The 13,266-nt window shown below is 36.7% G+C and overlaps 1 protein-coding gene across 11 annotated transcripts in view; it reads left to right on the top strand.

Annotated features, from left to right (window-relative positions):
- Window positions 1-13,266, top strand: part of LOC119553253 (protein boule) — a 33,238-nt gene that overhangs the window by 18,595 nt on the left and 1,377 nt on the right. For 4 of the 11 annotated variants that reach the window (XM_037863530.1, XM_037863536.1, XM_037863532.1 and 1 more), the window contains 6 exons: window positions 1,794-2,218; window positions 2,831-2,984; window positions 7,191-7,250; window positions 7,320-7,437; window positions 7,678-7,769; window positions 8,272-8,305. In XM_037863530.1, the coding sequence (XP_037719458.1) occupies window positions 2,097-2,218; window positions 2,831-2,984; window positions 7,191-7,250; window positions 7,320-7,437; window positions 7,678-7,769; window positions 8,272-8,305 (580 nt within the window). In that variant the 5' untranslated portion in view covers window positions 1,794-2,096. Of the gene's footprint in view, window positions 1-1,793; window positions 2,219-2,830; window positions 2,985-3,241; window positions 3,426-7,190; window positions 7,251-7,319; window positions 7,438-7,677; window positions 7,770-8,271; window positions 8,306-8,486; window positions 8,903-9,100; window positions 9,624-13,266 lie in introns of those variants that run through there. The other 7 variants (XM_037863534.1, XM_037863539.1, XM_037863535.1 and 4 more) reach the window with 6 other exon arrangements.

The raw sequence follows: 13,266 nt of genomic DNA, 5'->3' as shown, positions 1-13,266 counted from the left end.
CGTCACTTGATTTTGTTTTTCTCATTTCTAAATATATATTTCGATTCCATTTTGTTTAATTGTGACGCGTTTTAATGAGCGGAAGATATATCTGTTATTTGGTTTTGCATTTATGCATATGCACATGTACGGGTTTAGTTTTAATTGCGCCTAAGAGAATTTATTGCCTTGATTTATATAAGCACTTATATTTCGTTAATTTATTTGTTTGAGATACGGAAAATGGGTCGAAATAGAGCCGTATAATCACGTGTTGCCAACAGCTTTCCCACACAGTCCATTAAATTGATATCTCATACGTGCATCCGACTTTCTGTGTATATATGTATGTGTATACCTTCATATACTATATATCTTTAAATCGATCGGGTCGTCCGACGTACAATTGAAATGCCTGGCATAGCACAACTTCAACGCGAACGCCAACAATTTTGACATTTTCATTGTTAATGAAAATTTAATTATGTTTTCATTGCTGCGTGTGTGCGCCAATCGAATCCAGCCGTACACACTTCGTTTGCCGGACGGAATACTTTTCGACCACCGGACATTCAATACAGAGATAAATACCCAGCGATAAGCGAACAGCGACCAGCAGCGTTGCCCATCATCGATGAGACAGATACGGATACTTCGGATTGAGATACAAATGCCGATATGGCCAGGGATACCTACATGCTACTCAAACTGCTCAATATGGATCATTAAGCGCTGATGGGGGGCGGAGGGGGGTCAGCAAACATGCGACGCCCAGAACATGCAAACATCATCTACAAAACCATCTACACACATCTAAATGAAATGTTTGACGAAGGCTGCGAATGTGTTCCGACTCGAACTCAAATTAGTGCATGTTGAAGTTTCCTCGATCGGAATTATAATGGGCATCTGCAGCTCATAGCAACACGTATGATTTCTAGATGCACTGGGAAAAATGTTAGGGGGAAAACCTTGGTATTGGGTTGTATTTGTGATTTTATTTAATATTATGAATACCATTTTTATCATCCTTTTTTAAGATCATAAATGCCTTAGATAGGTTTAAAGAGCTCCAAACATTTTTTTTTAAGAAATAATGAAAAGTATCTCAAGGTAAATAACTTCATTAAATGGGTTTTCAATAGTTAGGCGTGTTTGGATTCTTATATATGGCTTACATTTTTGTTTATTATACAAGATAAACGCTTCTTAGGGTTTTTATAGAGTTCTCGGTCTCATTTCGAAAACAAAATCAATTCTATGTACTAAGGAGATTTATTAGAAATAGCTTAAGGTGGCTTTAAGGAACTATTATAATATTTTCCTATGTGCATTTGCCTCTCGTGTGGCCCAAAAACTTTTTCAAACCCTGTTGTTGACAAGGCAAGTTTATTGTTGCTGCTGCTGCTGTGATGTTGCCTCTGCTGCTGCTGCTGCTTTCCGTTGCTGCTGTTAAAATTAAACTCTCTGTGCTATTTAGTTGTCTCGCCGCCGCTTCTGAAGGTGAATTTATGGTGCACACATGGTGCCCGGCTACCTCTAGTTTTCCCCGAGAGTGTGTTGGTGCGTATCTGGTGAGCCTGCCTGCGCTGAGTTTTCCTCGTGTGACATATGTCGGCTGTGCCAGAAATAGATTCGTTTCGAAATGTAGGGGGCATTTCTTTAGTTTTTTTCCTCCTTTTTTTCCGAGATTCAAATGTTCTCCACTCTTGCGCTCTCTCTCTTGTTTTGCTGGCCATGTGGCTGATTATTTTAATGGTTTATTAATGAGCTCAACTAATTTTGTGATTAATTATGGGCTTCTTCTTTTACAGATTTCAAGTATCCGCCAGGCAGCAAGGAGCACATCAAACTGTATACATGCGTGCTACAACTAAAACAGTGGAAACCATCTCGATAGTCCCAGCCGCCGCATAAACGCCATCCAATTCGATCCGTTTCGATAAGGTCCAATCTCAGCCAAAAAAAAAATAGAAAAACTACCCGAGCCGCTCGATCCAACGAACGGCAGCGAGAATAACCTCTTTGGCCAGCGCGCACCCCCAATCTCCAGCAACAGCCTCAACATTCTGCCCTTCGGAGCCCCCAACTTTCGTCTGGAGACGACACCCGCAGAGATGCACAAGATCGCGGCAGCGCCGCCTCCGACGGCAGCGCCCGGCGGAGGACTGGAGACGCCCCTGGCGGCGCCCAAATACGGCACACTCATACCCAACCGCATCTTTGTGGGCGGCATCAGGTGAGTTGGTCCCTTGGTCACTTAGCCCAGGAACCTTTAGAAATCTATTCAAAAGAATCCTGGAATTCTTTGGACTACGTAATCATAAAGGGATCATTTTTCCAGAAACAAATTCCCTTTGAAATGTTTCTTGGAATATAAATAAAATAATTAAAATATTTTTTAGCACCAAAATTCAATGAAATTTATTAAATCTTTCCTACTGGGACAATTTTTCGGGACCGAAATTCTTTGGAAATAGTTAAAAGGCTTTTGTATAGCAAAATTCATTAAAATGTTAAATAACTTATATTAAAATTCATATTTAAGTGCATTAAACCAATTTTAGAATCGAAAATTAATTATACAATTAAAGGTTCTTACATAAGAAAGAGGACATTGATTATTAATTTAACTATTAGAACAGCACAGTACTCAAATGAACTTAAATAAAACTGACTTTTCAGAACTAGTATTGTTATCCCAAGTATTATCTCCAGAATCATTCTTACGAGACTATATATTCCAGTTCCTTAAAGCTTAAGCCTATAAATATGATTTTCTTAGGGTTTCTAAACTATTCCAAATCTTCTATGTACGAAAATAAAACCACTTTATATCTCCCTATCCCAGCGGCGATACCACCGAGGCCGATCTGACCCGCGTCTTCAGCGCCTACGGCACGGTAAAGAGCACCAAGATCATCGTGGATCGGGCTGGCGTGAGCAAGGGCTACGGATTTGTCACCTTCGAGACGGAGCAGGAGGCGCAAAGACTGCAAGCAGATGTGAGTACCACTCCTTTGACCTGTTGCTAATGTCGCCTGTTAAACGTTTACCATACAAAAAAAAAAAAGAAAATAAGAAACTGCCAGTATTATGATTTTAATACCGATGAAGCGATCGTGAACATCACCAACAACCTACAAACGATTGAACGAACGAACCTTACAACTCTTATAGAGCTTTTTCAATTGTCGCGTTACGAAAAGATATAAACAAATCACACTGCAACACAACTTAAAATTGTGCTCCGATCTTTTAGGGCATTACCTGACCCATCACACACAAGTACTACTACTATGAGACGTCGGTTCCTCCTACTACTGATACTACTACTACTACTACTACCAACACTCCCCGCGGGGGGGTCCCACATAAGAAATACCTCATATGATTGTCGCCATTGTGCGATATATGATATATGATGATCAGATGTACCGCCTTAGGTACGGACGGCACTTTGTTCTTTTATAAATTTCTTCTTATTGCGTTTTTGTTGAGTTTACGTTTCCGAGTTACGTTACATTTCCGTTGCGTTGCCATTCCGTTACGTTACATTCGATTCCGTTGCGTTCCTTATATCGTTTCATTGCCAGAAACAACAAAAACAAAAAACAACCACACATTCTTACAACACACAATCAACACTCACCCAGTTATATAACCCACATTACTACTCTCCCCAGCGTAGGCAGCCTTACTTTTCCTTCTATATTTCTTTGATCCCACACCCACACACCACGTATCCAAACCTATTGATATATCGAAGTTTGCCCGTTAAGCTAAAAACAAAAAACCAAAAACCAAAATCAAATGCAAATGCAAAACAATGTTGAGTTCGTTGCACCGTTTTTAATGCTCATTTTATGCAATCAATTAAACAATTAGCGATTTTGCTCTTTTGGAAAGCGGTCTCCATAGACTTTATAGACTATAGACTATATAGACAATACCTTAGTGCGTTGCCTTGTTGCCTTAATTCGTTTGATCCAGTCTTGAGTTCCGTTTTGAGTTATTCTTTCGTGTAAAGTTGCATTGTTGGCACATCTTTTCCGTTTTGCCTAATTTGCTGATTACAAAATGAAACGATTGTGTATTGCACATTTTTCCGATTGCGGAATAATTAACGATTCAACGGCAGCAGTAACAATATAAATAATCCAATTCCAACCCCCAGCAAGTAAGTGCGCGCCGTAAAAGTTCCTGGGGATTGTTATATGTATATATATCTTTCGAACCCAAAGTTAGCAGTCCAATCATCTGCTCTCCAGGGCAACCCACGTTCTATCCCAACTGAACCAAACTACACTGGAAAAGCTAATAGTAAGGCAATACATCTTTTTATTTAAGAGAGGTTTTAATATATATATCTTGCAATATTATATTATTATAATAAGGTTCTTAAGTTCAGATGTAAATATATGGTTTTCTGACCGTGTAGCTTGTTGCAACTTGTTTCCTGACTATATAGAGTCAAGATCTGGGCTAGGTTCAGTTCGGTCCATAAAAAGTTCAGCCTCCAGGTGGCTCATTACAAAATGAACTTGTCTGCCATATTTTGTTTTGGCATACTAATTGATTATAATTATTGCATAAGCACTGGCCTGCCCGAGTGATGCAACTTTTACCCATTTCAGGGAAAATTCCCTTACCCATTTTTTCTATTTCCCCCCCCCCCCCCCCTCGATTCTGATGACGATGATGTTCAGAGGCTGAAGCTGCTGAGGCTTCCGCCGTGCTGTGTGGCATATTAAGTGAAAAACTTTTGCCGCTCGTCATTAATATGCATTGTTGTCGTTCTGGTTGTTGTTCCACCTCTTGTTGTTGCTGACTCTACTGGTTGGTAGTGCTGCCCGAGTCTGGGACACGAGTGTCCTTGTGAAAGCAAAGGGAAAGCAGAAAGCAGAAAGCAGAGAGCATAATGCCCGGCGGCAGAACAAGGATAACAACGACCACACTCTATGCAAAAGGCAAAAGCTGAAACGGGCACGTCAACAACAATAAAAACAAGTCCTGGCAACGTTTAACCAAGTTTTATAATTTACACACACCACCACCAACAACCCAAACAGAGTGGAGACAGTATATAACACACATTACACTAATTAAATTTCATTTAGAAAAGTTTAGCATTCAGTTCGAGTTTTTTTTTTCGACCACTTGTACTCATCTAAAGCCACAGCATCCAGCAAAACTGGGGGTTACGCTTTTTGTTTAGTGTTCTCGGTGACCACAATCCCAAAACCATATACGAGTATATATCATATCGGTCCACTCAAAACCGAAAAGACCCCTTCACTCCCCCACCCACTGCGTATACTAATTTTTGTGTATATGTGTTCTATAATGGCAAACTAATCCCTACCAAAAACCCATTGTCACCTCATACATGCATAATTACGCAACACAAATACATATAGATTAGAGCCAAATTTGGGTTCGTAAAATAAACTCGAAACGCACATTTCGAATGTATGAGATTTGCCTACTTCACCAGGAGGGAAGGCTCTTCAATTTTAAATCATTTTAGAGTGTAGAGCGACCGGGCTTTGTTGTCCTTTTTGTGAGCTGAAACAAAAGGGCACCACCGTAAAAGCCAGCCACCAAAAGGATTCTTAATTAAATTCAGCCAAGACAAGAAGTGGTTAAATGGATGATGGGGAAGTGGGGGTGTACCAGGGGTACCAGGGCCTCCTTTTGCCATACGTTTCATCTTTAGTTTACTTTCTCAACTGTTGGCCCTTTGTTAAGGCCCTTATCCTTATGTCGCTGGCCGAGGACGATGGCTCGAGGGCGGCCAACTCGAACATAAATGAAAAGAATGTTTGCCCGGCGGCGGTCAGAAAAGGATACGCGGTGGCAGCGGCGGCTCAGGTTTTCCGTGCCTCGTCCTCGCTTTTCTTTTCATTTCATTTTCCACATTTTGCTCCGTTCACTTTTTTTTTAACGACAAAGTAGCATCTCCTGGGCCCGCAAACATTTGCTTAGGTTAATGGTTATTACCGCTGCCAAGAGGGGTCACCACTCAACCGACTCCCTCAAGGAGTCTGGGCTTATCTCTTTGTGGAGCGGTGTCCTTTTCATGCATTTCATGCGCAAATCACAAGGGTATCAGCCGGTACTAATTGGCAATTAAAGACGAACTTGGCTGCCTGCCTATCTGCCTATCAGCGTTGTTAGTTTTGCCGGAGGAAAAGGTATTAAATGTAAATTGGCTGATTTATTGGGTCGAAGAGATGCTAAATGCATTTTTAAAATGGGATTACTTTCAGCCGAAAGGAACTCGTTGAAAAGGCTTTGTGCAAGAGGTTTATGTACACAAGAAAATTTAAAACTGCCCCTTTATATATATATTTCTCGGGCTAGATTTACATCTTTAACTTGGTGTTGGTGCTATAATTGGTTTTACATTTGTATTATCGTTTGTTTTTTGTATTATATTTAATTGATTTAATTATTATTATTGTTATCCAAGTTGGCAAACACGAGTCGAGAGAAGAAACGATACAAAAAGCAAGCTTTGTTTTCCAAATTGAATTTTGTTCTTTAAATGCTTTTGTGCCTTTACAGTTTATATACATTTTTAAATGAGTTTATTATTCTGGTTAATTAATTTTTTGTGTTTATGTTTGTTGATTAAAATAAACATGTTGTTGAATTTTGTGCCGCGAAAATTGAAAATGAAAATAACGAAACAAAGAGAACAATATAAGTTGGCGATTCGATTTGCTTTTTGAAGCCAAATTAAACAACACAGCAAAAAACAGCGCAAATCTATTTATGCAACATATGTACATGACATTTTGTAATAAACCTTACTTAATTTAAACACACACCACCACACACACCCCCCACAGTATAAACATTTACACCTATATATTTTATATATATATATAACTTTGGTAATGGTATTTTTTGCCTTGGCACGTGTTTCTCTCTCTCTTAGCCATGGCCGTGCCATAAAAAGCAAAAAATGAACAGAAGATTAAAAAACCAAAAAAAAAAAAGACACAAAATAAAACCAAAAGCGTTGCGCATTAATTTTTAACTATTTTTTGAGAACTTTTGATGCTGCTGCGTTCGATTTGAATTTGAATTTCTTCGTTCGGCTTGTGTGTTGATAATGCAATAGATTTGATATTAATGCTCCTCCATTTATGCTTTCTCCCTCTGTCTCTCTCTTCCATCTCTGTCTGGTCGAAAAAAAACAGGGTGAGTGCGTGGTACTACGTGATCGCAAACTGAACATTGCACCGGCCATCAAAAAGCAGGTGGGTAAATCTAAATTTTTAAAATATATTTTCCAAATAATAAAGTGAACTTGTGTATCTCGAACTTAGCCCAATCCTCTGCAGTCAATTGTGGCCACGAACGGAGCTGTCTACTATACCACCACGCCGCCGGCACCGATCAGCAACATACCCATGGATCAGTTCGCAGCCGCTGTATATCCGCCAGGTGAGATACAGATCGTTCTGGGCGGCTTCAGATCCGATAATCTATTGTAATCTCTGCGTTGATGGGTCGTCATCGTTTCTCTAAGTTTCACTTGGTTTTATTGACATTTGTTTTTCTTTTCTTTGTATTTCATTACTCTCTCTCTATTCGAAAAAAAAAAAATACACTTCATCAACACCACCAACTACAACAACCAAAAACACCAACACCATCAATTGGGAAACAATTAACCAAACCTAGTTACTGACTTTACAGCCGCTGGAGTGCCAGCCATCTACCCACCTTCAGCCATGCAATATCAGCCATTCTATCAGTACTACAGTGTGCCAATGGTGAGTGCGATTGAAAAGAGTGCAGATAAGGTCAGAATAATAGCGCGGGAGATAATGGTTTTGGTCTGATTTGTAGGGCAATATATTTGTTTACTAGTTTTTTGTTTATAGCCTTTTAAAGATAATTGTTATAGAATTAAATTAATATATATAATACTATAATACTATAATAATATAATATAATACTATAATAATTTAAAAAAATAATGGTCATATTATAGGTCAATTTGTTTGTTTATTAGTTTATGACTTATAACTTAGTAAAGATAATGGCTATAAAACTAAACTATCTTAATTTCATATTTTAACAAATTTTAAAAATATTTCTTTGAAGTTCTTAAAATAGTTGGCCGTATTAAAGGTTACTATAACTAAATAATAAATATGAGTTGCTAGCTATCATCTGATTGTTGAAAAATAAATAAATCTCTGCTATTATTCTCACCACAACTGTATAAGCGAAAAAAGACTTATATAATCATTCTTAAATTTTCCCTTGCAGAATGTACCCACCATTTGGCCTCAGAATTACCAAGGTGAGTCGCATTGAGCCAGCTTCACAGTATTTAGTATCTCTCGCTGGTCGTTTTGCCGTTTATCGTAGCCTACACATATCGGTATTTGCTTTCTTTTCTTTCATTTTTTCTTGGCGCACCACCACCACCAACTACAACAACAACTACAACAACCACCAAAAAATCAACCACCACAAAATAGGTTAAATCCAAAAAAAAAAGAAACATAAAGTAAACAAATTTTCGTAGTCGCCAATTTTTCGTTGAGAGCTGCCCTGAATAATAAAACCATACCAACAACTAAAACTACAACTGCAACGACAACTACAACAACAACAATCTGCGACAACAACAGCAACAACTACAAGAACAACAATACCACGCTATATGCTATATATATATATGCCCCTCAACTCTGATCGAACTGCAGCAGCAGCCGCACTCTTAGTTTATAATTTTAGTTGATTACGATTATGTTAAAATGCCTATGATTTAATTTAATTTATGCTAAGTTTGGAGCTTTAGTTTTGGCCACACACACTAAAAAAAAATATGTACATGTAATGTAAATTAGTTGAATGCCATAGCAAGGGAAATACTAGCTATACTTTTTTTGTATATCTTCGATTTCTTTCGATTGGTTTCCATTTTTTTCGGTTTTGCTTGCTGTAAATAGCAGAGAATGAATGTAAATAGTAGTAGTCGGCACAATCACTTTGCTTCTATCAATATATATTATACAAAATACCGATTTAAACCATATAAATTCCTAGATATATGAAGTTTCTGCCAAATTTTTTTCCGAATATTTTGTAGGAATTTATCCATGTTAACTTTGAGGATGCAGCAACAGCAACAATAGTGATGCTACTACTACTACAACAACAAAAACAACAACAACAACAACAAAGCCACAACAACAAAAGTAAACTAAAAAGCATAAATAGAATTTATATAAACTCACCAACAACAACACACACACACACACAGAGACAGAAATACGCACCACAGCTGCAATTTCGGAAATGTTTAGTCAAAGGAAATCATATATTGAAGGTAGAAACAGAAGCTCTGGAAGGACACTCACCCACACCAGCACACCCGCACACACACATAGGGAAAAGCAAGGAAACCATTGCAAAATGCTGTAAAGTAAGCTGCTTATGTTATTAGAGATGTGGCAGTGTGCTGGTGTGAGTGATGGGGGATAACATTTTGGTAGAGGAAACATTTATGATGTGCAATTAGCGGTGAAACACAGGGGTGGGGAAAGGGGGGCTATACCATACGGAACGTTGACAAAACTGCAGTGTGTGTGTGTGTGGTAAGTCAGCAAGTGAAAGACAGAAAAATATACAGTGGTCGGCATAAGTATTTTGACAAAATAAAAGTTAAGTATACTCATAACTTGAATTTACTTCTTGTAAACTATAGGCATCAATGGAAAGGTAATTTCAATGCCGTTTGAATGATACAATACATTTCTTTACCCATTCAGTACTTATTGAAAAGGACGAATTTGTGTAAATCAACTTTGAAATTTAAAAAAAAAACTTTTTTCCTCGTCTTGAAAACTTAAATTTTTTGATGCAAAAAGTTTCTTCAAACAAAAATAATAGTAACTGCAAAAAGAATTTTTCAAAAATCATTTTTCTTATATTTTTTATGAATTTTTGAAAATGCTTAAAAACAGGCATTTGAGCCATATTTTTGTCTTTTTCATACAAATTTTTTCCGACATTGTCACCTTCAAAAAATCATAAAAAATATAAGAAAAATGATTTTTGAAAAATTCTTTTTGCAGTTACTATTATTTTTGTTTGAAGAAACTTTTTGCATCAAAAAATTTAAGTTTTCAAGACGAGGAAAAAAGTTTTTTTTTTAAATTTCAAAGTTGATTTACACAAATTCGTCCTTTTCAATAAGTACTGAATGGGTAAAGAAATGTATTGTATCATTCAAACGGCATTGAAATTACCTTTCCATTGATGCCTATAGTTTACAAGAAGTAAATTCAAGTTATGAGTATACTTAACTTTTATTTTGTCAAAATACTTATGCCGACCACTGTACATGATGTAGAGGCAGCGGGGGGAGAACTTAAAACCATATTTAAACTATACTATATAGGAAACATCATGCTAAATACACACAACTGGATTATACAGAGGCAGCAAACGTGGAGAGCACTCACTAAAACCAATACACCACAAGCACACACACACACACGCACTCACAGGACACTCACGAACAGGACAAACACACTTATATACATATATGCTATATAGGGAATAACTGAGTAAAGTGCATAACAAACACACACGTACATTTACTATATATGGTAGCTAAGAAGCGGGGTAGCGATCGAAGATTAAAGACATAATATTATGCATAAATTAATTTATATACATATATACAATACATATAAAGCGTAAAGTAATTGTAACTCGTAACTGTAACTGTCCTACACAGACACATACAGCAATACAAAGCAAAAAGATGAATAAGCAAAGGAGACGACAAAGTCAAGCAGCAAAGCGAACACACACTAAAACACAAGCACACGCACACTCTCTCACACACACGCACGCACACGCACACACTAACGAGTCCTGAACAGAGGGTCAAGGATATTTTATAAGAACTGCCCTTAATTCTCCGATCAGAATTCGTTGAGAAGGAAAACCTAACTTGTAAGCCAAGCAAAAGAAAACTGAACGAAATTTTAGTCTAAACGAAAATACTAAAGGGACGACAAAGTAAAGATCATAAAATCTAGCCACATAAGCCAAGCAAAAAGTGAACTAAATACAAAAAAAAACAAAAACAAAAACTACAATAAAGATATTCAAAATATGCTAGCTAAAAAAAATGCGAAAAACATACACATAACTCCCGGCCAGTATAAACGGGAGGCATATATTAGAGAGACTATTAAAGGAAAGCTAAACTCAAAGCTCTAGCGACAAGGAAAATAGATAAAAAAAACTCAAGCAATACATAGACACTCATAGGTGTGTGTTACACAAGAATATATAGTTAAATATATACAAAAAGCAAGCAAACGTAAAATAATATAAATAATTTAATAAACTAATGTACAAGTGGAATCAAGCAAAACAAAACTCTGCGAAAATGTTGATTTTTATCAATTCTGTTTTTCTACCACTCACTTAAGATTCTGTTGTATCTATTGTTATGATGATGGCATCAAACTAATCAAAAACACGAACGGAGAAAGCGAGATGTGTTAACCAAAATTATTTAAAGTAATGCAAGACGCGTTGGCCAACAATTTGCGGGGGCAGCCGGCGACCTGGGAGCGAATTCCATTCAAAATTGGTGCATAATTTGGCTGAAATGATGAATACCTTAGCGGAAAATTCGAAATGAATATTTACATACATATACGTATATGCCTTATTGAACGAAACTAAATTATTTGCCCACTAAATACTGTTATCGTATTGTGACGAACGTAATAAACCAACCCAGAGGTTTCAAAAATACCTGCTAAAAACAGATGTCGCCGAGGTCGCCCCCAAAATCTAAACACTTGAGACTCGCTGCCGCCGCAAATGGTCAGCGCCGTGAAGTTGTTGACAAATTTTTACTAAATTGTTAAATAGTTAAATACAAAAACATTTTTAAATCGAATTGTAACAATAATTAGAAATCACTCTTTGTTGAAACGAAGCAAACACACAAAATGTAATGAAATGGAAAGCAATAATTCACTTAGGCATGCTCTAGTTAAAAACTAAAAACTGAAATCAAGTCGAAGAAGCAACATAGAAACCACCAACCAAGAGTACTTACATGTATGTCAGTCAATAGGGATTTTATTTAGTTCGAAGGCACGGGTTCGAATCCTGGGCACACACGCCCGGGGAATCCAAATTGCTGGGCGGGGTGAAAAGCGGGCGTAGAAATTGAAGAGACGGCCTAATTTCGAAATGAGTTCAATTCACTCTTTTATCCAGCCATCCCAGCAATTTTATCTTCCGCAGACTAATCAGATAAAGATCAGATCATAACTAATAAATCCAAGGCATAACTTAAGTATATACGTGATATTTTGAAATGCGAAAATTCATAAATAAATTGTTTAGGTTTAAAACAATATTAAATATATTATACAGATATATACATACATACATATATACATTATAAAGATAATGCCGAGGCATAATTAAAACCATAACGATTAATTAATTAAAAGTAATGAATGAACATTTTTGCTGACAAAACAAACAAAACAAAAACAAAAACCAAGAGACGAGTAAAATGTTTGTAAACTCAATTTATTGTACGACTTGAATGAAGGAGAGCGAAAAGAAGTTCTTAAGTTTTTACTGAACAGCAGCAAAGAGCAGAGAGCAGATTGTCCCATCGTAAAAATCTATTTAGTTTATATATAGTGAATATTTATATTATATATACATATATTAAATGAACAAATGGCAAGTAACAAACAAACCAACAAAAAGAAATAGCAATTAGACGAAAGTAAAAGGAAAGTGAAAAATTATATATATATACAATACATATATATCATAGCGCAAAGAATAATATATATTTTAATGAAGGAACATCAACTGATTAAGTGCAGCTCAACTAAGAGCACAAAAAATGTTTTTAGACTAAGTACCTACCTACCTAAATGAATTCAGCAATTACATAATATACAAGAGATAGACGAGAACGCTGAAAAAACGCGCAGGCCCAGAAGGCAGATTAGTTTCTACTTCTATGGAGTCTAATTTGTATAATTATACATACGTGCATATTACGAGGATAATGCCCCATGATCATCACAAAAAAGAGAAAGTAAAACGAAACATATTTAACCACATACACACCCACACACACACACTATACTACCTATAAATATAGAAATGAGAAAGAAGAAAAGAACGCATAAATAGCAATAACAATAAAGCAACAGCTACTTAATAATTTTAGCAAAATGCAAAACACAA

This window comes from Drosophila subpulchrella, chromosome 3L, assembly GCF_014743375.2.
Source record: "Drosophila subpulchrella strain 33 F10 #4 breed RU33 chromosome 3L, RU_Dsub_v1.1 Primary Assembly, whole genome shotgun sequence".
NCBI lineage: Eukaryota > Metazoa > Arthropoda > Insecta > Diptera > Drosophilidae > Drosophila > Drosophila subpulchrella.
Note: the sequence above shows the minus strand (reverse complement) of the source record. Positions and strands in the feature narration are given on the sequence as shown.